The following is a 27,937-nucleotide window of genomic DNA, read 5'->3' as shown; positions in this document are numbered from 1 at the left end:
GAGAAACAACTAAAGTGAGAAGAGGAAGGAAGGAAGGAGGAAGGAGTGACAATAGAACTGAAACCCATTAAGTCAAAAAAGCGTGTACGTCCCATTTCACATGCTTCGGCGCTATTCTCTACTGTTTCGTAATAAATGTGTGCAGGTGAATCCAAAATTTGAATGGACACAAAGACCACTATGCACTGACTATTATTTCCTGTTATGAAACAATGCATTTTGCCTCTCTGGAAATCTGCAGCCTTTCCGACAATTAAAATGCTGCTCCACAAAAAATATTATATATACGTTTTTTTTAAGCTCTTGAGAAGTTTAACCTATGAACGTTCTCATATGGTAATCTCTAAACATTATAAATAATAATATATTAACCTTTTTTACTTCATTTTATTTGATTTCTTCTATTGGTGAGGCACTTAATTGCATGCATAGGTGCCAGAAAAACAAGATATCCTCCATTAATTTTAACTAATCAAAAAATCGATTGAGATTCGAGAACCTCTCTGATTGGTGGACCTCACATTAGATCCCGATAAGTCGTAATGCACACAATTCTACCGTTATATTTAGCATTACGCCATAACAACCTGACACAAAAGCTTGTGCTTTTTTTTTGCACAATGATAAATTACATTTTTAAGTAATTAAATCCAATGATGGTGGATGGATTATGGAGTGTGGGCAAACAAAAATCAGCGCCTATGCCTGCATGTTTTGTCTGTAATAATAACAAAAACTAGGCCTATACAAAATATTAAAATAATAGCCAAAAAAATCTGACGTTGGATGGTCACAACAGTCGCTTTCCCAATGTAGCATAAAGAAAGGAGCTAAACGCACGTTTAGCTCCTTGCTGTTAGAAAGCTCACAGCATTTTGGATAGAAAATGCAACAGAGCCACAAACGTTCTATAGACAAGATTACATGTCTACCTAGACAACATTTTGGGGCAGATTCAAATACTTGATTTACATTTGCCCAACCAATTTTGGTAGTGGATCAAACATCCGAATGCACATTCAATTTGAATGTTTAAAATGCCTCTGGTGCCCAAAAATGCTGTCTAGGTAGGCAGCTCACTTGGCTTTGAAACACTGCCATATTGTCCAAATAAAGTTCTATTCTTAGCATAACACTCTCCAGACAGAGTGATAACATAGACTAAACACTGTATAGACATTCAGGTGACATCATTCTGAATGCTGAAGTCGCTTGTCCAAACAAATCTTTCTACAGGCATAAAACGACAATAAACAAAACTCAGAAGTGACAATTTCTGTTCACGTTCAAAAGCTTTTTTTTTCAAAAAAAAAAAAAAAAAACGCTAAAATATCCTTTTTCTTTTAAATACAGTTTGGTCGAAACGATTGGCAAATGCTGCCATATGTAAAGCCTGTCTGTCTTTTAAGTGAGGGTGCTTACATTTAGCAGTAATGTTTAATTCATTACCCGATTTAAGCAGTTTCTTGCTAATCTCACCCTGCTTTGAGTGCAGTCACACTGCTTAGAGCGTGTGAGGTCTGCATGTGTAGCGTGGGAGGGCACGCATCCACAGACTCTAGCATGAGATATTGAATCCTTGAGCCTGGCTAATGATCAACAAAACTAAAAGGGCCTTGGTCCAATTAACCAATCAATCACCATTAAGTCTTATCACTGGTGCCATCGAGCCATTTTATATGGCGCGACTTCAGAAGAGCGGACGCCCAGCGTACCTCGTGGATGAACTCTCCTATGTCTCCGGGATGGGGTGCGGCCGAGCGGATGGGATAGTTGGGCTCGGAGTGCATCGGTCGCTCGTCCAGCCGGCGGATCCCGACGGGCTTGATCATGTCTGGCTCCAGAGTATCGGGCTGCTGCAGCTGGCTCAGATCATAGTCCTGAAGAAACACAGATAGCCAGAAGAGACAATCACAAAGAGGGTTAGAGGTCTGCGCAAAGCCCTTGTTTTCTGGAAACATCTGCATGCAGAACAAGGAACGTTTTGACCTTAGAAATGCAATTTCAATTCGCTTCGTTCCATATGTAGGACATTCATGTGGGTTTTCTTTTCAGAAGTTAGTTAAATATGATAAAACCTTCCTACGGAAAAATTTGGGAAAGTCCTTATTTAGAACAAAAATACGTAAAGACCCCCTGTGGTGAAAATCTAGTTTTTGATGTTGTTTATATGTCGATGTGGTGTTTTTAATATGCTTTAAAACGAACCTTATGCATATTAATAAGTCAACACCATTGCTGAGTATTTTCTTCTTAACACTACTTACATCGCAAACTACCTTGCAACCAATCACGTCAACGTGTGGCCGGGCTTTAGTATTGTATTAACTATTCTCTGAAGCAGGCCAGTCTCAAGAGAAGCCAGGTTATCCCGGGATATTTCTCTGCTGAAATGATGATATATGCCTTTCTCCACTGACGCTCTGAGTTGTTCAAAGCGTTTCTAAGGATGCTGATTTTCATAAGGCAGATGTTTGAAAGGGAACATAGTTTGTGTAACATTAGCAACACATCATTAGCTGTTTGATAATGTAGTCAAGCAAAAGGCTAATCATATTAAATACTGTTATGCGTCCGAAGTTGTAGAGAGCGGTACAAACAACGCATTACCATTCTGACACATCGACTTGTATACGAGCCTGTATGAGTGAGTGGAGGCGGGGCTCATTTGCATATGCATAGATCTGCGCATACTAAATGAAGCAAGGGTGTGGTTCACAGGAAAAAACATTTGAATGTCATTTTGGTGATCAAAGATGAGTTTTAAGGGATAAAATGATTGACTACAGGGGGACTTTAATGTACATCTAAATAAAAAATAAATAAATGAATAAACTTTGGTAACATTTTACAATAAGGTTGTATTAGTTAACATTAGTTAATGCATTAGTTAACATAAACTAACCATGCACAACACCTCTGTTCAGCATTAGTTAATCTTTGTTAACGTTAGTTAATAAAAATCCAGCTGTTCATGGTTTGTTAATGTGAGTTTACAGTGCATTAGAACATTTTAACAAGATTTTAATGATGCATTAGTAAATGTTGAAATTAACATTAACAAAGATAAATAAATGCTTTATAAGTGCAGTTTATTATTAGTTAATGTTAACTAATGTAGTTAACTAATGAACCTTATTGTAAAGTGTTACCAAAACTTAAAATTAAAATACATGTTTTTTTATTCATTCTGATTTTTAATTTCTTTTAGGTTAGCGAATAGTCATAAATAGCTTTGTATCCACCTTATTTTGCAACGCCAACGTAAACGATTTTTCTGTGAATGTGAGAGACTTCTCATCAGCCACTATAGGTAAATAAATAGAAGAATAACAGTGCAGTAAAGAGTTAAACTATTTGCGCTACAAGCCAGTGTGTTTATGATTATGATAATGCATTCAAATTATTTGATAAGAAATTACAGTTTGCAATATCAAGCAACATAGCTAATGGACTGTTTTTGTACTGCTAAAATGGCCACGCCTGCTGTTACGTTAAATATAAGCTGAATAAAAAGTATGCATTGATTTTCGCCATGCCGCTACATTTTGCAATCAGCAGGGTCGGTGTAATCCACATTTTGTATGGCGCACACACATGCCTGTAATTGACTGCACTAATTAGTTGGTCCACTATGTGGCAATACTCACAGTTGGCTTGCTGTTTTCAAGAACTACTTGAAGAAGACGATGGAAAATGCCATTAAAAATAACCAAAGAAGAAGGTGGAAACAACAAAAATGGATATGCAAGAGGTTAGAATATTTGAAAGATGACATGTCTGAAACAGATTTTTGGTCCATGGACTTGGAAAAGCTAGAAAACCCGGCTGTGCGCAAGATGTAGAGGCAGGTGGGAAAAAATGCAGTGAACCCCAGGCTTAAGTACATTACTAATGTTTTTTTTTAGATTTAATATTTTAATTAAAATCTAAAAATGCCAAATGGTTCCTGTGCGAGTTTAAGGGATAGAAAATATAATTAACTCATAAAACCATAAAAAAGTCTCCAAAATGATAAAACTGAAAATGTGTGTTTTGTGTGTGTGTGAGCTTAGCACTGAGACCCTTTACAAAAACCAAAAATTGGCTCAAATGCAAAACTATGAGTCTCACACATACATGCTCACACCACCAGGCAAAGCAGGAACTGTTTCATCAATTTAAAATTAGTCTCTAGCATGCTCTGACTTGTAATCATCATTACTTGGCGAAATTAATGCTGAAAATTAGTTGTCGGGATTTCTAACCGCACCACACAGCTCAAATTAAAATCGGGAACATTTACCGGCTGCTAAAAAGCAAAAAAATGTAACATGTTTTTATTAAACAAGCTAGATTGTCTCGAGTTATTCTGAGCTGAAATAATTGTGTATGCCCAGCAGCAATATGTACCTGGTCTTCCTCTCCGCCGCCCTCCTCGTCGTATTTGAGTATGTTGTCTCGCACGTCGTCCTCTGGATCGATCAGCAGCTGCTTGGCCTGTCTCTCTTTATCCCGTCTCTTCATCCACATCACAAACATCAACACCAGCACTGCAGAGAGAGAGACAGAAAGTGAGAGAAAGATCAATATAAAACGAGCAAAATGTCTTGAGATCAGACAGTTTTAGGTGCAGTGTGTAATTTTTTCCACCACCAACCAAAATTGACATTCTCCAAGCTCCGCCCCCTCAGTTACGTTGCTTGCTCAGACAAGCTTCAGAGATTTCCGTGAGCAGTGTGATTTTTCAGTAAAACAAGCGCACAAGGTATTAAAAACTGCATTGATGTTATTCAGCTATTCTGACATAATTCTGTGACACTGCAAAGTATTTTATCTGCCGTTCTTCTTTAAAGTTTACATTTTAAAACTGTAGGGATGAAGGATCAGAATTGTGCAAGAGCTAATCGTAAGCTGTGTTTCCATCCAAATGGCAAATTTAATTTAAACAGAAATCAGTTTCTACATCCCATGTGTTCAAGAACAAAATTGTCACTTCCATGGAAGTTTGAGCAAAATAAAAATGGAAGTTATGGCCATTGGGAAACTACTGTGGCTCTTTTATTAAATGTAATAAATTACTTTAGAGGGCAGAGACATTCAGAAAAATGTCATTCCTAGTGAATGGTGGCAGATATCTTATTTTTTGGGGGCGACAGCATGTCAGACAGTTTTGGTGTTGACAGTAGCCAATCATTTTGACGACAGGCTTTGGCTTTGGCAGTGTTTCATGAAGACCAAAGCCATATTTACGCAATGAGATTGGTCCAGAGTGAATAATTCAGTCACATCTCGAAGCAAATGACTTTTTTATGCTCCTCTAGAAATGTATTCTATAAATCGTAGTTTGTGTTTATGTCTTTTTACTGAATAAAGCATCTATCCACCGCAAGTGTGCTTATAAGTTCTTAATGCACTCCATCCAGCATTAAATAAAATATCAAATAAAAATATGTGGATAGAAACCCAGCTAAAGTCAACCGAAAGGAGAAAAGCATCATTTGATTTTGATTCAACTGATAACATTGGTGTATGTGAACAGATCTGGTGCTAGCATTTCTACAACAGTCTCGCTATTAAATCTTTTGTGACTATATCGCCCCTGCGACCAAAAGCAGATCACATGTGCTTGACAGAAATGTGACCAGCTGATAAGAACTCCAATGCCTGGAAGAAACAATCTCTGTCTAGTGTGTGTCTTACCCAGCAGGATGATGATGCAGATAAGAATGGCGATGATGGCTCCGGTGCCCAGCCCGGCTGCCATGATGCGTTCCATGTCCACGCAGTCGCCGTGGTGATCGCACTGGCACACTTTGATGCGCAGGTAGGAGGTGTTAGACTTGGGTAGGTTACCCGAGTCTGTGATGCTGATGGGCAGCTCGTATATCCCACTTTCCAGGTAACTAATTTTCAGACTTAACTGAGCATGATCGCCTACAAACCAACCACAAGTATGACAAAACACATGCGTCAGATAAAGTGTGGCAAGAAAAATAAAAAAGAATAGAGTAATTCGGATTTGTTAATCCCAGAAAAGTGTTTTGATAAAGCGTTGTGGCGTACCACTGATTCGAGTCAGTGTCCAGTTCCTGCGGATGTCAGAGGGTCGGTTAGGCAGTTCGAAAGCATAGGGCCCAGCGTTGGGGTTGAGGTCTCCGTCTACAGCTGTGATATTGATCGCGTTGGGCTCAGGACGCTCGCACACTTCTGCTTCTTGAGGGAAGACTTGAGGTGCGTTATCGTTTATGTCCAGCAGGTAGATTTGCAGAGTTCCCGTCCCACTCGCAGGGGGGACACCTGACGACGGACAGAAGAGAAAAAGAAGGGAAAGTCAATACAAACATGTAGCCAGACTTTTGACTAAGAATAGTCAACTAATCACATGTTAAAGACTATTTTCAACACTCAATCTAAATACTTAACCTACATGACAAAAGATGCAATAAATGTGTGCATCTTGACTCCTTGAAACTGACTTTAAAATTTGATTCCATACAGTCTTTGCTTCCATACAGCCAATATGCTTCGTGACTGTGAACGTTTTGTGGGCGTGACATCTGAGCCCGAGACTAATAGTTGAAAACTGACAATACAGATGAACTACAGCAGTTAATGACTTTAAGTTCCTCTCGTCTGGGTTGGCTGGCATGATAACTCGTTTATAAACCATAATGCACAATCTATATGATCCAATCAACCTGCCCACGTCCATAAAACATCTGCAAACCACCACAGACTGGACCCTCACTACTTAGAAAAGAGCTGAGTTTCTGTTTCAACAAGAGTAACAAGACCTTTCGACTTCACTGATCTTTAAACAAAGAACAAGAGACGGGCAGGCTGACGGAGCTGCGGCTTTGCGTTCTACTCCTGCTGGCATTCTCAACACTCTTTTTAATCTGTTCCAGCCTGAAAACAACTAAATCAAGTACGACTAAGTACCCTTAATTTATCGAATCAGGTGTGCGATTCAGCATTGAACTAGATGCGGAAAGGCTTCTTTATGGGAAAGGGTTTCGATCAGCAACATACTGCTACTTGCAGAACAAAGATTTAACTGAGCTGAGGCAGGAATTCACTAAGAATGCTAAGTTAGCGTTGTATATTTGCACCCGCTCTCTGCATTGTTTTAGCGGATCTGTTCTGAAGACAGTTTGCACAATGCAATTCTTGTTCCACAACATAACTCTCTGCTTCACTACCATAGTACGATGCATTGTTGGAGAAATTAACTAGCTAGTAACAAGAGTTTCCTAAAAATTTTGTAACTTGTAGTCACATATAAACCATGTTGCTTCCACAACCATGTGGCTTTCGCACCGGAGGAACCTTTTCATAGTTCCTAGAACTATTGGCGTTAGTACACGCTATTTGCCGTGTTCGGACTGCAAGAACTAGGAACGATTTTAGTTCTAGAAACTCCTTTTGGGGGAATTAATTTAGCTCCTACTGCAGAGTAGGGTCTAACCCAGCATAACGGGAACTACCAGTGACGTAAGTGTACGCTGATTGGCCGAACGCACGCAAAACACCGGCACCAAGCCGTGTACACACACTATATATTTTCTCCACAAACTAACTCTACAAACATGGAAAACAGTGATAGATGGACCTCTCAACCTTTACGCTAAGGAGAAAATCCAACGCAACTTTGAGGGGACCAAGCAAAACATGATTATGTACTTCTGCTCAGCTAGCAAATACTTTTTAATATACTGTCTACTTTATTTGTATAACAGTTCCTAGACAGAACTGTTAAACAGATCATAAACTAATGGAGAATGTGATCGCTGTGTGCTAAGACTCTGGCGTTCTCAGCTCTGTCAAAATAAAAGTCAGCTGCGCCGTCAAAATAAAAGTCACAACAACAAGCGCGGCTTATGTCACTTCAGAGTTCCTACTGACGGTGCGAATGCAACCAGGAACCAGCCCTAGGGGAACTTTTAGTTCTCGGGGAACCACGCTGGTGGCTAGTTTCTATAACTACCCGATGCAAAAGGCTCTAAAATATAACTGTCGTAAATGACGTCATGCAGGAGGTGGAGTAATTACTTCTATGGGACCTTTATTTACCCCAACCACACAATGATGTTTGCAAATGTTTGTTGGAACTATGGTTTCAGGAAACACAGAATCATTGAATTATGTTGGTAATAGTGGAACTTGCGACCGTAGTTGGCTAACGATTCTTTTGGGAAACGCACCACAGATTGATTCGGAGTGCTCGGTTGTGATTGGTGCAGCAGACTACAATAATATGAAATGCTTTTCTGTAACTGTACAGCATCACTGCACTATACGATCTGCCTTAAAAATGCCGAAAGTGCATTTTAATGTAGCGTACAGCTGGATATAACACTCTTCTCTAGATTTTCATCAATTACAGTTTCAGTGATTGCAAGAAAATGTACACAAACATCCCTTTTAAATTAAAATTTATTTAATTATTTTTGTAAATAAATAAAATTGCTTGATAAAATTACCCCCTGTTTTCCAGAGCAAAGATAATTGCCCATGCAAGTAGTATTATTTTTTTTTGCGCAAATAGTGCTGATCTATAAAAGCTTAATTTGCATAGAAAGGTGTGTTTGTGCTAAAAAGAATGACAATGACTTCATTTACATACAGTGCATTGTTATTTCAGCGCATTTAAATATGGATAATAGGTGGGTTTTTGCACTGCAATACCGCATACAAAAATGGCACAACTGTTTAGTGAGTGTTTCAGGAGACAAGCTTTCAAATTTACAGCGTGTGTGTGAGAGGAGGTTTGTTTCAGAGCTCTGATGCAGCGAGAATGTTAAACACCACGGCAGAATAGGGCCTAGCAGACTTCTGTAGACTCTTTCACACAGCGGGTAGTGTATGTGCATATGTGCATGTTAGAAAGAGGCTGCTTCAAAGAACAACCCAGAGAAAGTGAGTGCATAGACATTCAGAATGAGTTTGCCTATGTTGTTGGTGTGATCATTAACATGGATGTGTGGGCATGTGTATATCTGTTCGGTTGTAATTCCTCCCTAGAGCTAAAATCATTGGAATCACTTGATCTCAAGTGCTTCTGCATATATAAACACATACAAACACAGTTGCCCCTACCGTTGTCAGAGGCCATAAATGTGGCATTGTAGAGATTGTTTTTAACATAGGGAGACTCTCGGTCCAAATCAGCAATTGTGGTAATTTGTCCACTGTTGGGGTTGATCTCCAGCCAGCTGGCAGGGTCAAACAATTTAGAGTACCTTTAAAACACAAACACACAGTTAACATTTACATTTTCATACAAGAAAAAAAAAAAAAAGACAAAACACAATAGTTATATGTGGAGTAGCATACTTTCAGACTGGCCTACTATTTCTGCAGTGTATAGTATGTATACTAAATTTATAAAAATGAGAAGGATATAACCGAGTATACTGCACTTGGCACTGTATCCCACAATACAATGCCTTCAATTTCCAGTGTGACCAGTGCTGTTATCATTAATTAAAACTATTAAAAATTGCTTTCGGTAATAAAAAATAAAGCTAAAATAAAATAATGCCTACTCTTTTTCACAATATAAAAAAAAAAAACTAGACAGTAAACAATTTATACTATCAAATATTCAAGTTGTAAGCTTGTATTTCTTTCTGAACATAGCCATTAACAATTAATCATATAGACCATATTTATGATCATCAATTTTACATGACTGTGTTACCACATATTCTTTTTGCTCCTGCACCTTTAAGACTTCTGTATGCAAATAACCTATGACATGATTGACTGAGCGACAATCTCTGAGTGATTCACTTTTGCAGCTTAGTTTCCATAAATGTTCTGGCTGGACTAGCGAGAAAGCTCTGCTTTGTTCTTCATAGTGCATTAAACTCTCCTATTTCAACAAATCCTTTCCGAACTTGGAACCGTGTGTGTAGATGCATGTGTGTGTTTTAATACCTAATAGTCTGCTGCATATATCTGTCTGGATCATGAGCAGTAAAAGTCGTTAGTATCGACTTCTGCGGAAGCCCCTCCTCCAGTTTGATCTGTTTGGGGTTGGGGTCAAAGTTTGGGCTTTCGTTCACGTCGATGACGCGTATGGACACGGTGGCTGTGGACTGGCGGGCGCGATGGATCCCGCTTGCCAGCGGCACCTCATTTTCAGCAACAACAGTCAGCATGAAATATCGATTCATCTCAAAATCAATTGGCTGTACACAAGGACACACAAACACACACACAATCAAGTTAAAGGAGCTGTTAGGGAAAAGAATCAAAATGATAAAATGAATGGATCGTGTTGCAATTAAATACACAGAGGAGAAATATTTGAATAATAATTAATGAATGACTCATTCTCAATTAAGAGACATATAAACCATTAACTCAGCTAAACAGCAGGCAGAAGCTGTTTCCATGGAGACTGTCTTTTACTCTGTATTTCAATCTGTGCCTATGAGACTCCAGTGAGATTCTAGTGAAGAGCAACACAACCCAATTACAGCGTTTACACAACAGTTAGTTCTGGTCCGCGGATCTGATTGGCCGAGCAGAGTGCTGAGACTTTTCACTGTTTGTATCACTCCGCTTGTCTGTGTATGCAGCATTCCAGACTAAATTATGTGAGTGGTGCAGACTCAAAAGTAGAGGGACGTTGTGTGATTTTCTGTCACGAGTGAGGCAGGAAGTGTAAAACCCAAAGTGGTTCTGAAGCGGAATCGTTCACATACTCGGTTCCAGACCATCTGTCAGTGTGTTTATTTCTCAGGCAGTTTGTGAGTGTTACCTTGACAACGGTGACAAGGCCTTCGTTGGTAACAGGGTCAGTCGGAACGGAACAGCGTCCGGTTGGATCCCCTGATATGATCCGGTACACGGCATTCCAGGCAGGAGTCCCCGGTTCATCTTTGTCAGCCACGGTGAGATTCGCCACTATCACATTCACACGGTTCTCAGGGACCTCACCATGGAACTACAGAGACAGACAGAGAGAGATCGATTTTCAGCAAAGATGGCTTTCGCTAGACGCGTGTTCAAGTGTCTGTGTGTGTGTGTGTCTCTCACTCACAGTCTCTCGGGTGAACTCCGGAGCGTTGTCATTGACATCCAGCAGGCGTATGACAGCAGTGGCGGTGTTGGACAGGCCATACGTGGGGTTTCCCTCCATATCGGTTGCCTGAATGATCAGGGTGTATTGAGGCACCTTCTGCTCGGCACAAAAACAAGACAAGTTGGGTTGAAAACACATGAAGGAAATGGTTTACAGCAGTGGTTCTCAACTGGATGAGGAATATGAGAAGCGTTCTGTTTGCAGGGCTGCCAACTCTCACGCATTCAGTGTGAGACTCACACGGTTGACACTGTTCTCATGCTCAAGACACACATCCTTTTTCTCACGCAGTGAAAAATCGCGAAGCAAAGAGGCCACGGACACCGATAGACAAGACAGAGCAGGTTATTTTTTATACAAAACAGAGTCTCAGCTTTCAAATTCTGTCAATTTTATTACGCATTTCGAACAATAAATACCATTTTGGTGCTCTTAAATGTGATGTGACAGATCGCTGCTGTAGTGCCTCAGTTCAAGCGGCATGTGAACTGATCACCTCTTTCTCTTTACTACTAGTTAATAGTAAATAAACACAAATTAACATTAGAAGGTATGTTGAAAGATACAGTACAACTTACCCAAATGTTTCATGTCATCGATCAATCAGTGTTTCAACCACAGAAATGGGTCAATAAAACAGCTGGAGAACAATTTTTCACATAACATTACATTTACCTCAGGAAAGCCATTTAATGACCATAGCATGTTAGTTGGCTAGAAAAATTTGCTAGAGAGAGGAGTATTTTGCTACATATATGCACTATATTACATATGTATTATATTTTTACTCATATCATTAAAAATATATATATATTTTTTAATAATAATAATGTTATAATATTTTTCAATGATATGAGTAAAATTATAATACATATGTAATATAGGGCATATATGTAGCAAAACACTCTATAGCACATTTTTCTAGCATTATATTAATTTGAGTTATATTGATTGTGAAATTTCTGTCAAGCACTAATAAAAACAGTAGCCTACCATTCCTTGTACCATGTTGCAACTAAACCCCCAACTAAATTAACGTTTTTTTTATTACCCCTCCATAATCCTCACACCAAGCTAAACGCAAAAGTTGGCAGCCCTGTGTTTGCATCTTATTACTTAACCCCATTAGAACAGATAAGCGGCCCATTTGTTTGGTTCCGACCCACCAGTTGAGAACTATGGAAGCTTGTTTCTGCCACAAAATAAAAAATAAAAAAGCTAATTGCTTTTGGAACCCTTTACAATACGGATGCATTAATTCATGCTTAACTAATGCACATATAATCAAGAGTTAATGTATGACTCATGAAGAACTAAACCATTTATTAATGATTACTGCATCAGCAACTAATGAAGATTCTACATGATTAATAGATTAAGTAATATATGAATTTCTATTAATTAAATATGACATCATGTATTCATTCCCTAATAACATATTATATTAACTAATAATGTAAATTCATATGTTAATTACCACAATGGGTCAAAGCCTTGCATTTCAACTTCCAGTTATCTGCTTTAATTAATCATTAGCAAACGATTGGCAAAGGTATCATTATTCTATGACTTTACTTGTTGAGGCACATGACTATTAACTAATTGTTAAGTAATATGTCATTGTGGTTATGGCTTTTGAATACATTTTGAATTAGTTAATAGTCATGTGCCTCAACAAGTAAAGTCATTATCTCACAAATCTGACTTTTTTTTTTCTCACAATTCTTACTATCTCACAGTTCTGACTTTATATCTAGCATTTGCGTGTTAAAAAGTCAGAATTGTGAGATATAAAGTTGCAATTGCGAATTTATATCCCACAATTCTGACTTTTTAACACGCAAATGCTAGATATAAAGTCAGAACTGTGAGATATAAACTTGCAATTCTGAGATAAAAAGTCACAATTATCTTTTAAAATGTTTATTCTGTGGCGGAAACAAGCTTCCATAGAGAACAGTGTTATTATTACTGTTAACTAAAACAATTCAAATAATTGAAAGGAAGCTGAAATAAAATTATATAAACTATATTAGATGGAAAAAAATAAAAAATATATAGAAATGTTGCTTCGGCAACTAACTGAAATAAAATAAGTTCAAGTAAAAGTACTAGAATTACGAAAACTAAAACTGAAATAAAAAATATATTACAGCTAAAAAGAAATAGTTAAAAAAGACAAAAGCACAGAATTAATAAAACTTAAATTAAAATGAAAATAAAAAAGTAGAATCTAATTCAAGATATTTCAAAATACTATATTAATATATAAATAATATAAAGCTGGTTGTAGTATATTTTTGACATTCCGCTAGCACACTTTTCCTCATACCTCACGGTCCAGGCCTGCAGCTACAGTGATGATTTTGCCGGTCTTGTTGTTAATAGTGAACATATTGGAAGAGGGGCTCTCTGGGGTCTGGGAGAGGATCTTGTATCTGAGCATCCCATTGGCTGTATTTGGGTCATCCTTATCTTGGGATGTCACCGTCATTACAAATGTGCCTAGAACCGAGCAATAAATGTCAGTTTTCCCTTCACTGGTGAAGATGTGCCATAAACTGTGTCAAAAGCGTAAAAGCGTGTCTGTACCTGGTTTGGCGCCTTCATCCACGGTTCCGTTCCAGATCTGGTGAGTGAACTCGGGCCGGTTGTCGTTCATATCGATGACATTGATGATGATGTCAATAGGGTTCTCCATCTGGTTCCCATTGATGTCTACGGCATGAGCACGTAGCTGTGAACGCAAACACACACTTATAGTCACAGTTTACATGTAAAATCTTCATGAAAACAAAAGCTGGAACAATAAACACACAAGTCTACATCTGAGCAGCTATGCAAACAATATCTACCCTTTCACTGCTATTTTCATCCGAAAATACTCTACAGTTCAAAAGTTTAGGAATGGTAAGATTTAAAAAAACACTTTTAAAAGACGTCTCTTGTGCTCACCAAGGCTGCATTTATTTGATACAATTTAGTAAAAACAGTAGTTTTGTGAAACATTATTACAAAATATTAACTGTTTTCTATTTTAATATATTTTTAATTATATTATGTTATACATTTATTGTGATCAAAGCTGAATTTTCATCATTACTCCAGTCTTCAGTCACATGATCCTTCAGAAATCCTTCTAATATGCTGATTTTGTGCTCAAGAAACCATTTAATTTTATTATCATCAATGTTGAAATCAGTTGTGTTGCACAATATTTTTTTTCTGGAAATGTGCTATTTCCCCCCACCCCCAGAATCCTCTGATAAATAGAAAGTTTAAATGAACAGCATTTATTTGAAATATTTGTATTAGTAACATTGTAACATTACTGTCAATTTTGATCAATTTACTGCGTCCTTGCTGAATAAAAGTATTAATTTACAAAAATAAAAATCTTACTAACTTTGTTATGCTATGGAATGCATGAAGTGAATTGCCGTCAGAATAAAGTTGAGAACAACACTGAACATGCACAGTATTCTTCAGTGTCTTTATGCCATTATGAGCTTTTTCTGATGCAGCATTCAGAAGAAAAATGTATAGTAATCAATTCACACATTTTCTGCAGCCAAATGAGAAAAACTGTCAGCAATGGCAGTACTGACACACTGTCAGTGCAAAAGAGGCTATTAACCGCCACACTCATTTACAGCGGTTATTCGGGTTAAGCAACTGATGCAGTTGACTTGGTTGCAGCTTGCGTGCTAGAGTAGTTTTAGGTCTGCTGCATATATGCATGAGCTATCCGAAGGAAGCCTGATGCTCCACCTTTGGCACCATTAGGAAGCAAATCATTTCATATTCATGTAATCTCTGCATAATTTGAATCTGAATGTGGATTAGGTAGACACTGAGGGAGGTTAACAGCCTCTCGGGTCCAGTAGTAAAGTGAAAGGGTATTGAAACCAGGCAGGAAAAGTTTGAAACTACTTCCAGGGGAGATTGAGGATTGTTCTTACTTAGGAAAAGCCAGATTTAGGGAATGCCCCCCTGCGAGCACAATGAATGAATGTGTGTGTGTGTGTGTGACTTAGTGTTAGGATAAGCTCATCCGAGTTTAATTTTGCCTGCTCTCCTCTTCACGGTACAGTGGATTAGAGGGATGTCAAAGGTCACATTCTCAGACTGGCTGCCATGGTAACTATGACACATGTAATTTATTGGAAGTTTTAGAGGGCTTCTCTGTGTCCTGGATGGAATTCACAGATCTAAAGACCAAAGGCCTGATGTTTAAACATTGTGTAGCCTATGCATGAAACGGGGATTGAAAAGTGCACAGGCTAACCAACGCACACGTTTGTATTTATAAAAAATAAACTTTAAATTAAAATTTTAATAATAAATCAACTCTTTTACTGGGCAATTTGGCGACTCCTGTGGCCAAATAATGAACTGAGCCATTCAAAACACCACATTTATAATAATAACGCTAGTCTTATGCTTTTGGCATCATGCAGGAGTCATAAAATATATATATTTTTTATAGCTAATTGAAAACCCATTAGAACATTACGCCATAAAGGGACATTGGGTAATAGATCTTGTTGCTTTAAAAATATTTATATGAGAAGATACTAAGATATTAAGGATAATACATATTTCAGGGGTGTTCAATTAAAGTTGTCCAGTCTCTATATTTCCTTCCCAGTGGAGGTCCAGACTAAGCCCATGTGTATATATATATTGGAAGGGTTATACATTTCCATCTGGACACCAGTAGGGCTTTGTAAAAGGAATCATCAAAGATCAGGATATTGGACCCACAGAGCCAAAGTAGTGGTGTCTGAGAATTCTCTCTCTCTCTCTCTCTCTCTCTCTCTCTCTCTCTCTCTCTCTCTCTCTCTCTCTCTCTCTCTCTCTCTCTCTCTCTCTCTCTCTCTCTCTCTCTCTCTCTCTCTCTCTCTCTCTCTCTCTCTCTCTCTCTCTCTCTCTCTCTCTCTCTCTCTCTCTCTCTCTCTCTCTCTCTCTCTCTATATATATATATATATATATATATATATATATATATATATATATATATATATAAAAATTCATCAGTTGAGCCCAATTAGATATAAATATTAAAAGGTACGATCAGATGTTTTATCAAACTATTATTATTTTTACATTTAGATACATATGTAAGGCAGAAGGCCATGTGGCAGAAAATATACTATATGGGGGTTCAGGTTTTTCCTCTTGAAGCCTGGACCCTTTTTATATTTTGCTCAAAATTTTTGTAAAATCTAGTAAAAACAAACAATGTACATAATAATCGAAAGTTTATTATTACTGAAAGATCATGACCAAAAATGACCCTGAGCGCTTGTGGTGTGTACCGCTCCGTTGTTTTGACGTGTTGCTCAATTGAACTAGAAATGGTAAAATGGTTATATATATGCCATTATGTCTTCCAGTCTGTTGGAACCAAGCCAGGGTCTGGACCCAGACCGCGGTCCACCATTTAAATATGCCTGACCTATATCTTACCGGCACAGATGACATTTACCATTAGTATCATCTATTTTCCTAGTTTTTAGTACTGTTAAATGCATTGCATAACATATCTGGATGCCAATATGCGTTGCAAATTATATTGGGATGATGTCATGCATAACAAAATATGTGGTTATTTCAGTAGGGAATCTTCCACCAAAACTTATTTGTAGGGTTGCCCCCTAATAGTCGACTAAATGTTAGTCGAAGAGACAACAAAATATTAATTTGTTGTTTAGTCACAGAAAAAACAAACACAGGAATTGCTGAAGTCACGCGACATGTAAGTAGTAGCCTAACGTCAGTCACTTTACATGTCGCTCGCTCTAACGCTAACCTAGATAAATGTGCGCTATTATTAGGCACATATCCAAGTGTTTGTGCAGAGTGTGGAAGTTTATTTATAAATTGTTAAAATGTTCAGACAGTCTGCTTGCTGTTTTTCCCGACACATTCATAATTACTTTTGCCGGTGCGCTGCGGCAAGCTTTATCTGTGAGCTTGAGCGCTGTATTCATATTTTAAATGCTCATTAGTATTTCTCTGTAATGTAGAACACTGTTAAAATATTCATTCTCAACCCTGAATCTGAAACTATTTTCCGATGCCACTCCCCAACCCCAAGTATATATTTAAATAATTAAATTAATATCATAAACGTTCGACTAGTCGACTAAAGGCTTAAATGAGTGACTACTAGTCGATTGTAAAAATCTTTAGTTGAACCCTACATAGTCGAAATCTTGTGCAATAATTCATAAGGTTTCATAAATGTGAAGAATTTTGCACAAAACTTTTACATGACATCTCAGGACATTGAGTTATAAACACACACACACACACACACACACACACACACACACACACACACACACACACACACACACACACACACACACACACACACACACACACACACACACACACACACACACACACACACACACACACACACACACACACACACACACACACACACACACACACACACACTTACATGGAAGTTGGGGATGTGTTCTCTGTCCAATGGTTTGGTGACGGACAGGATTCCTGAAATGGGGTCGATGATAAACAGGCCGTTGGGATTTTGGTCGGCTCCTGGTCCGGTCACGCTATAGCGCAGTGTGTTACTCTTGTCCTTATCTGACTGGATCTGAAACACACACACATTTTGCAGGATAAACATAAAACTGAATTCTATGCATGTGAATGACAACTCAATGAATGAATTAGCGTTTATTTTTATTGTACGTTTTCGAATACACTTCACAATGTTGTTTTTCTTTGTGTACACACTCACTTTCACAAGCTCTTCAGGGAATTGTTTTCTGGAGTTCTCAAGCACGTTGACAGGAGGAATGACCCAGTCTCTTTTCACACGATTCACACTGCCGTCGCCCTTGACAACCACACTGTGCCGCGGAAACAGTATCACTGGCACCTGGCGAAGAAAAAACAACAGAGAAAAGAACAACAGTTAGATTCACAAACACCCACACGCTCATTGTACATTAGGTGATGCGCACACACCCACACGCACACATAGTGCAGCACTTGCAATACATCTGCCCCGGCCCCAAATAATTACAGAATTAATTTTACCCTCTGTAATGGGGTCATAAATATCACTGCTGCTCCATCGTTAAATCCCAGAGCAGTAACACCCACATAGTGAATGTGAAAGTGTGTGTCGAGTTTGCAGTATTGTTCCATTTTCCTTTTCTATGAGCCGAAGGCAGCCAGAGATGTGCTTGACCAGACATTGGCCCTGCTCTTAGTGTTATACAGAACAAAAACCCCTCTAAGTGTTCATTACCAACTACTAACACAAGACTTCTTTAAGATTTCTGCATGCAAGTACAACAAAGTGTGTTTCCTTATAAAGCGATTCAATATTTCCTCTCAGTTGATATCAACTGAGCTTCCCTTTCTCTTGACCTATCTTCTCTCTCTTCCTCTCCGGAGGTGAAATATTGCTGGTAATGACAGCGACATGGGGGCGGGCGGCAGTTGGATGTTGACGGAGGGAGATAGATTCTCTCGTTTCTCTCTCTTGCTGCTATGACTCAGGTGATGAGCTAACTCATTACCCTTGTACCTCCTCACAGTCTCACCAAACCAACAACATAAACATCGAATGAACTGATGGAAAAACATCTTTCGCCACAGTTTGTTCTCGTTTACTTATCATATCTCCCATTTTCTCTCTCATTCCACATTCATCCCCTTTCTATCACTATCTGTTATCTCCATCTGTATAAACAAGGGCTGGGCATTTGATACTTAATGAAATTCAAAATGTTTTACGAAAGAAGTAAAAACAATACAAATCTAACTTTAAAATATGCAAGGCATGTTTTCCCACATTTTTTCACTAAATTAACTCAAGAATGATGGATACAGGGTTCCCATTCTTTCCGGCCAGTTAATTTCTATGATGTATCCATGAATTAGCCATTCGTGAATACTTGATAAGATTTTTATCGAGTTTGCACTTTATCGAGCCATCTGTAGCAGAAATACTTGACCATAACTAGAAACAATTATATTGTCATGGCCTTTTAAGATATTATTAATGCCCATTTATTGTCATGCCCTGGAAAGCACACTTTAGATTTTTGGGAATATTTAATTACCTGATATTTCCATGTTTTTCAGGTTCATGGGAACCCTGAAAAAAATCATTTTCATCCTATAAATCAATACATAGTAATAAACAGCTATATTTATCTACACTACCTGTTTAAAAGTTTTGGGGCCAGTAAGATTTTGTTTTTAAAGAAAATGAATACTTTTATTCAACAAGGATGCATTAAAGCACAACTGCTTTCAACATTGATAATAATAAGAACTGTTTCTTGAGCAGCAAAACAGCATATTACAATTATTTCTGAAGGATCATGTGATGAGTCAATTCAGCTTTGCCATCACAGGAATAGATAAAATTTTAAAAACATCAAAATAGTTATTTCACAATATTACTGCTTATACTTCTAATCAAATAAATGCAGCCTTGGAGAGCATAAGAAACAAACTAAAATTATACTAACCCCAAAATGTCAGTTTAATACATGAAAAAAGCCTTTTGAGACTTTTGCCACATTCTGAGAAATGACGAATCATCGAGTTTTGAATCGATTCATTAAAACAAAAATGAATCAATGAATACCCATTCATTTTCGCTACTTACTTTAAATCTGAGATGTAATTAAAACATCTCACAAGATAAGGAGGGGGACTAGTTGCAAAACTAGTCTAATGACACGTTCTTTAGAAAACTTAATGGCCAAATTAAAAGCTCATTAAAATCGACATGATATTTCCAGTGTTGCTTCATCACCAGCAAACTCATGGGTAATATATTGTGACTGCCCCCCTTTCACCCTCTCCTCCTTTGCCTCTTCGACCATCTCTGCCTTTATCTCGCCCTTATCCGCCCTCGTCCCCCGCCGGCTCCTCTCGTCCTCCTTCCCCTTGGCGGCAGTGTGTGGGCATGTGCGAGTCAGTAATAAAGAGTAAATTCTCCCTGTCTCTGAGCAGAAGGCAGGGCTATGAGACATATGGTTAGTGTTCCCAAGCTGAGGGTCCAGATCTCCACTGTCTAATGTATCCTCCTGCCTTAATGTCCCTTTAGCATCGTTAAACATTAATTACAGCCCTACTATCAACGTGTTAGTGCTCTGCTAATTTTCTAATATAGTTTTATTAGTGCTTTGGCTATGTCACAGAGGCCCCCGGATGAAGAGAGACATTTTTGTGAGCTCACATTCGCACAATGGCTGTTTGATGGTGTAATTGCAGCGTGAGGCTAGTTTAGAAACGCCATGCGCTGTTAGCGATCTGACACAGTTATAATTAGTGTGATTTTCGCAGTCACGCATCCGCCGTTCACTGTTAACGTGCGAGCGCGCCTTGCTTCCTACCTGCTTGGGCTGGGTGAAGTTGACGTGTACCAGCCACTGCTCTTGAGACTTCACGTCCTTGGCCTTAATCTCCAAGCTCTGCCCCTTCCTGTCGGAGAGCTGCAGGGTCCGCGCTGCGGAAACCGTCCCGTCGGCCTCTATCCGGAAATCCGCGGGGTCTCCGCTCTCGAAGCGCAAGCCGGAACCTCTGCCACAGTCCACGAAATCCACTGCAAAAGAGAGAGAGAGTGGACTGAGTGCGGCCCTTCTTTTGTTTTTAAACTGCAAACATCTTTTTTTTGTGTGTGAGCAAAAAACAAGCACACAGGAAATCACATCCCCGTTCCTCCACACAAGGGAATAATGGTTTTACTTGGTTTTAAAAGTAAGGACAAGGAGAGCGAGAGATGGAAAGTGCGCACAGAGAAAGAGAGAGATAGAGATAGAGAGAGAGATGGAGAAAGAGAGAGAGAGAGAGAGAGAGAGAGAGATGGTAGGAAAGGAGAGCAGGTACAACTTCTGAAGCTCTTCTGCATTATTCATGCTGAGACATCCCCTGCAGGCCCCCAGGTGTGCTGAGGAACGGAGGAACAGGAGGACGAGGAGACAAAGAGAGAGAGGGATGAGGGGAGGGAAAAAGAGAGAAAACTGAGAAAAAGCCGAGTTGAGAGGTATCTGCGGCACAGCACTGGAGGGAATCGCATTAGAAGTACAGACATAAACAAATGAATGTGCTTTATTTATTATGCCGCAATTAGAGAACACAGACAGACAATTACACGCCCAGAACTGAGAGAGACGCCGGGACGCTCTCCTATCAGGACGCATTTGTTTGCAAGAAGCCTCGTATTGACTGGGCTCATTTGTCTGACATTTTACATCTTTCAAGCAGAACGGCAGATCTCATTATCCAGCCCAGGTGGACGGCGCACGTGATTTCTCAGAGCGTTAACGTGACACGGTATATAGCTGCAGTGGACGCACGATTACTAACAGGGATTCATTTTACCGTTCATCAGTTCTGTCAGGACATGAGCAAATCATAGAAACACGTGTAACCGCAATAACATTTTGGCCACCTCGATGCAAACATGCGCAGATAGTTGAAAATGCATGGTCAATTTGCATATCATTATATCACAGCAATTTTTTCCCCAATTAAAATCTAAATTTACAGTTTCCATTTAAATTCTCCAAATATTTCGTAGGGGTGGGCGATATTACCAAAATCTTATATAAACCAGATATGAGTAATATTATTTCATGATAACGATATATATCACGATACAGTTATTTTTGCTTTAAATTTCATAATTCGTATCACCATATTCAATATCATTTAAAAAAACTAATACTAGCCTAACAAAACTCTCAAGCTTACTGAAGACAAGTAAGCTGTGATAAAGAAAGAGCAAAGAAAAAAAAGTACAGTAGTACAAAGGCACAAATGAAATAGACCTACCTGAAAAACTTCAAGCACTAGAAATACTATAAACAAATAACTCTTATGAACCAACTCTTTTTAGCGGATCAAAAACATAAAGTATGACAACTGTAGCCTGATTCCTCGAATTGAATGACTCTTATGAACCGGATCTTTTTCAACATGACAAATTACAGATTGAATCAGTCTGAAATATATCAAATTATAGCATTTATAGTAGCAGAGAGTATTTCTTTTCGTATGTCAGCTAAATGGATATCATGATTGTGCCTTAACTTAGCAGTAACACACTGAACCATGATTCTCATGCAGGAAAAGTTCAGCTCATGTCATATCCCGAACATTTCCTGTCCTTTCTCTGTCAATAAAAATGGTGCAAAAGCCAATTTTCCATCTCCATGGAAATTTCCATTCTTTCTCTCACAGAGAAACACACACCATCGAGCACTTTTCCTCCTCACAGATGAATTTCTCTCACACAGGGTCTTTCTACCAATCTGCTTTTAGTTTGTGTGTGTGTGTGTGTTGCCTTGTTTTTGCGATTCTTTGCTCTGGTGCATATGTGCGAGGTAAAACGCTGATTCGCCGTATAGCAATTAGGCTGGTCCGTAGGTAAATTACACCTTTCACTCTTGTTAATCACCATTTATTATGCGAGGACCTCTCAGGGTATTATAGTAGGCTCAAATAATCGCTCACTATTATTAGACATGGCAACCAATGAGACCTTATTGCTGATTATTAGATAAAGACCTGCTGAAGGGGGCGAGCAATTATTACGTTTATCAGATTGTTCATATTGGTAGTCCCGACGTCCTTGCGTAAAGGGCCTATGTCCTATGTTGTTTAATTTTCGTTTTTCAAAATTAAAAGACTCCTCTTCCTGGCCCCTGGCACACCGGTACCCATCACGGAGTAATGCGTTTAATGTAACGCGATTGCCCTGGTGGCACAAGATCTGCCGCTCGGCAGGTGCGAGGTAGGTGCTTGTGGTGTGTGTGTGTCAGTCTAGCTTGACGAAGTGCACCGAGTACGTTTTATTAGATGGCTGCACCAGTTTCGCCTGCAGCTGCATTTTCTTGTGCAGTTTTCATGAGGACGGGGGGAGGGTGTTGTCGAGCGCTATATGTCTACCGCGCTGTCTCCTTCCATTACCGAATGCTGCTCTTCTAACGGATGAAACAGAGAAAACAGTGTCTTTGAGTCTTTCTTCTCGTCTGCAGTCTCTTTACGCGTCCCTGCAAACTTGGCTTAATGCAGCGAGTAAAAGCCGCATTACTCATCACGTCTCTTGAGTAAACACGGTTACGGCAAAACAGTGGAAATTGATTTAATTATTAGGGTGATTTAATGCAAGACAGAGGTAAATGACTGAATTATTTTAAGCAAACTCTGAGGTTGCTTGCGAGTGTTTTCTCAAAGCCCTCAACAAATGAGTGCATGTATGCAATATGATTAGGATAAATAGAACGGCTAAGATTTTATTCTACAGGTTTCTCTAGGTACATTTGGTTTCATTATATTCTCGACCCAATTATATTCATCACCCTTGTCCATACCGAAGGGTCTGACATTTATGCCTGGTGTTATTTGTTAAGTATTGATGATGGATGACACGATATTCAATCCTTTAGCTACAAAATCAGGAGACAAACAAGTTCTTGATTTATCTGTAATGAACTGATACAATCTAAATAAGAGGCAATTAAAAGAAAACAAAAAAAAAACAATCCATTTTCTGTCACCTTGACCAATGAGATGGAAAATAATTTGTCAAAGTGCTAAATGCAAGCTGGAGATTTAGGAGGCTTGATATGCGCATGCATGCGTGTCTATGAATTTGCATCTACGTGTGTGAGAAGGTGATCATCAGACACCACAGACGTGTTTAAGAAGCAAGACGAGAGTCAGTTGCCCTTCACTATGTCTCTTCAAAATCACCAGAATGATTTTAAGAGGCAGAAGCAATTCTGCCATTATTTACTCATTATTAACCCATCATGTAGTTTCAAACCTGTATGCTGTTATTTCTTCTGAGGCACTAAAAGAATTGTTACGCAATTCTTGTCTTACAACACAGTGAATTGTAAACAGAGGCTGTCAAGCTCACAACACAATGTAAAACAAATCCTAAAAATCTGCAATATGACTTGTGCTCTATTGAAGTCATTATTCAACCATTTCCCGACATGGCCAAAACACAACTTTCAGTGAATAACAACTATAATTTAGCTTCAGAAAGATTGGAACATTGTCACTTGGACTACTTTTTGTCCTTTCTATTGAGTTTGTGTCGCATAACAAGTGTCCATTTTGCGCTTCACCTATACAGTTTTGAAATGACATAAGGGCGAGTAAATTAAAGGCATCATTTTAAGGTGAACTATCATGTATACTTTTTTTGCAAACGAGGGCCCGGCCACATACGCACATTCAAGCTGAGCTGGTGAGCCAGCAGAGGTGTGATGTGCTCTGTAAGCAATCTCTTTCATCCATTAGCATTTAGCATTCAACACCAACTTCACATCTTAACCGCTCAAAATGTCCCCGCTATTCCCTCCCAACGGGACTCTTAGCTCATTTTAATACAAGCCGGCTACAACTGGTGTGAGCTTTTAGTAGCAGCAAGACATAAATGAGGAAAGTAATGGAAAAATAGTTTTGTTTAGCCCACCACCCCCATGAGAGAGCGTAAAATAGCTGTCTTAATGTCGTCGTTTGGGGTTTCATGGTCTCCGAGACATACTGAGCCTTCCTGTGAAAGAATTCAGATGGATGTGGCACTTAGGACCCCACTCCGCACCGAGCTGAGCTGTCTTTTGTACCGCCTGCCTATAATTGCCCTTTTTCCATGACTTTTCTAAGGGTGAGCTTCCTCTAATGGCCACATCGCTCAGCCACATCCCTCGGTGGGCATGGCAACTTAGGTTTAACTCATACACACTTCCACGGCCAAAAATACACAAAAAGACAGACACATTCACATATAGACCTAGACACAGAATGAGAAAACGCACCAATGGGAACTAAATCAATTTGAAAACCAAAGTGCACATTAAACTGTTAGAGCTTTTCAACTCATAAAGGGATTCATTATCTCTTTTGGAAACCAGCACAATATGTAGCTCCTATAATGAGCCAATGGCTATTGATTAGTTGCCAAAATGTTATAATGGTGAGTAACAGCTGCTTTTATGTGTTCCTCTGTTAATGTGAATCATCTAAGTCTTTGATCCAAAAGTACGACATACGTATCTACTTGCCTTGTGCTGTTTTCCCTCAAACAAAGCGAGTAAAACACAGAAAGAGAATATGACATTCCCACTTAAAATATCCTCTCGTCTCTTCCCTCATTTGTTGAGATTTATACTTTAGATCAAAAGAACATGGTGAATCTCACGGCTGATTAAGCTCAATCTCAACCTGTTAAATGACTTGATCACATGCAAATGCATGCACGCTCGGATAAGTACATGTAGAGAGAACTGTCATTTTGTGCCTCATACCTTTTTCTCACACTAATGATGTCGGTGTTACAGAATGCTTTTGCAGATTTTGTAGATGTAAATATGTCATCAAAGTACAGTTATCTAGCTGGCTGACGTAGACTGTGCGCTCTAAATAATGCTGGGATGTTTCAACCCAAATTTGGGTCAAATATATAATCAAACCCAACTGCTGGGTTACATTGTTAAATATAATGTTCAACCCAACAGTTGGGTTTGTCTATATTTGACCTAAATTTGGGTTGAAACAACCCAGCATTATTTTGACAATGAGAATGAGTTGTGATCGTCTTTTGTAAAAATGTGTTGAAAAATCTAAATCAATGTCCAGCAAGTGTTTATAAATCTAGTAATGAGTTTCATAATTTTATTTTATTGTAAGAAAATCTAACATTTAATGTAGTTACATTAGATTTGTATAAAATACAATATAACTATTTTGCTATTTATTTATATATAAATAATTATAATTATTTATTATATTACATAAAACTTGTATAATATACAATATAGCTGCTATTGTTTTTATCTTAAAAATATTTTATTATAATGACAACATTATACTATGTTGTTAAACATAAAATGTATATTTTTATTAGTGGATACATTTCTGTAAAACTTCTGTTTATATTTTTTTGGATTGTGCCCCACCCACACACACACACACACACACACACACACACACACACACACAAATCGTCCAGTCCTGCCATACCACACATGGGGTGATTGAATTAAATAGAGCATAATTATTTTTTTTATGGAAAAAACATTTAAATATTCAAAAAGCAAAAGATTGCATCTTTATTGATGTGCCCTGGACATGTATTATATATTATATATGGTATTTTGAAGCACCACAGTATATTTTTGTATGGTTCATTTGGTTACTCCCTGCTAACAAGTCGGACATCGTCATTTGAATATTTTGGATTTGCATGCAAATTTTGAGCACAAATGCTTTGCTCTAGAAGAAGGTGTGTAGAAATGTTCTGTCATAATCTGGATGCTAAACATGCGAATAATATACCACAATGCAGAACATAACTATACACCACCACATTTCACATGCAGAGCATTTGTCAGCTTCTAATGCCAATACAGAAGACACCTCCAAAACAGACACAAATAAAATATGCGATACTGAATGCAGGGTGGAAAAAAGTCTTTTTTTCTGGCATACACTGGATAATCTCTGCCACAGACAAACTCAATTATTCATTCTGCATCATAATAGCACTAAGGGCCTTTAGGTTATTTTTTCAATCATAAATTTTTTTAGAGCGACACTCCAGTTTTGCATGTGTGTTTGTGTATGTACGCATGCGTACGATGTCATTTTAACCCCTGACCTCGCTAGATTGGTGGTGTCTGCGAGGACTTAGGATTTATGACCGTGCACAGAGCCACACACACATAAACACACACTAAAGCACACACAGATACAGCATATGGCAGGGGCTCCACGCCAACTCGATCCTGAGCACCTAAAGCGGGCAGCGCATTCCACTACTGTCTGTCCTCCTCGCACACAAAAAAACACTTCTAACTGCTGTTTTACAAAACATAAACTGATTTTAAATTGTCAAGCACAACTTGATGCTTCATAAATGCAGTCCAGCAGTTAAACTTAATATTCCTGCTAGACCATTAGACCGATTTCAATACCTTCATCTCATACCATTAACCAGAAACTGTTTCAAACACAGCAGACTATGCCACAGCAAATGTCTCCCATCTTTCATATGAAAACATTTAAACAAATTAATTGCACTAGCATTCATTACAAACTACATAATTCCATATTACATGTTGTCCATGACTTTCTTTTTGTATTTACTCAAATAATTACACTATAACATGGAGCCCATTATAATGTGTGACCGAACGTCCATGACAATTACTACTATTTGGGTTTGAAAAGCCAGAAAATTGCTTTTGTGACAACGTTGCCTGTGGGGACGCTGACTGGGTCACAAAATTTGCCGCGTCAATGGACAGGCATTACAGTAGCAACCTTCTTCCCCTGCCTCGTTTACGTTATCATGTCTCCTACACATACTACACATAAAGTACTCGCATTTAAGAATATGTGAGGAATATGTCTTCTTATTAGAAATTCAGAAAAGCATACTTAAAGATCACAAAACGCCACTCACGACGTATTTCAAGTGTGGTAAGTGTATTTTAGGTTGAAATAGAACATTCAGCAGGCATTAACGTAGGGCAGGATTTTATCCATTAGTATTTGATTGGATCATGTGAAAACAAGTCAAGTTATGATATTGAGTTCATATTCTTTTGCACCTGGCCTTGGGTATGCCTACAATTTGATGAAAGCGCACATTTCTTTTCAACACACTGATGTAGATTATGACCAGGGAAATGTATTAATAAAGCAAGTCAGGCTTTCCTGTAGCTCAAACAGTAGAGCATGGCGCTAGCAACGCCAAGGTCATGGGTTCGATTCCCAGGGAAAGCAAGAACTGACAAAATGTAAAAATGTGTACCTTGAATGCAATGTAAGTCG

At 38.5% G+C, this 27,937-nt stretch overlaps 1 protein-coding gene across 1 annotated transcript in view; it reads right to left on the bottom strand.

Annotated features, from left to right (window-relative positions):
• Positions 1-406: 406 nt before the first annotated feature.
• Positions 407-27,937, bottom strand: part of cdh2 (cadherin 2, type 1, N-cadherin (neuronal)) — a 48,107-nt gene continuing 20,576 nt past the window's right edge. The window contains exons 3-15 of the mRNA XM_079831110.1: positions 20,479-20,687; positions 17,856-17,996; positions 17,553-17,708; positions 13,670-13,814; positions 13,410-13,582; positions 11,036-11,173; positions 10,754-10,939; positions 9,925-10,178; positions 9,082-9,224; positions 6,046-6,279; positions 5,683-5,916; positions 4,393-4,532; positions 407-1,880 (exon numbers count right to left, since the gene is read on the bottom strand). Coding sequence (XP_079687236.1) covers positions 1,644-1,880; positions 4,393-4,532; positions 5,683-5,916; positions 6,046-6,279; positions 9,082-9,224; positions 9,925-10,178; positions 10,754-10,939; positions 11,036-11,173; positions 13,410-13,582; positions 13,670-13,814; positions 17,553-17,708; positions 17,856-17,996; positions 20,479-20,687 — 2,390 coding nt within the window. The 3' untranslated portion in view covers positions 407-1,643. The remainder of the gene's footprint in view (positions 1,881-4,392; positions 4,533-5,682; positions 5,917-6,045; positions 6,280-9,081; positions 9,225-9,924; positions 10,179-10,753; positions 10,940-11,035; positions 11,174-13,409; positions 13,583-13,669; positions 13,815-17,552; positions 17,709-17,855; positions 17,997-20,478; positions 20,688-27,937) is intronic.

This window comes from Gobio gobio (assembly GCF_949357685.1).
Source record: "Gobio gobio genome assembly, chromosome: 12".
NCBI classification, from domain to species: domain Eukaryota; kingdom Metazoa; phylum Chordata; class Actinopteri; order Cypriniformes; family Gobionidae; genus Gobio; species Gobio gobio.
This window is presented reverse-complemented; position numbering and strand designations above follow the sequence as displayed.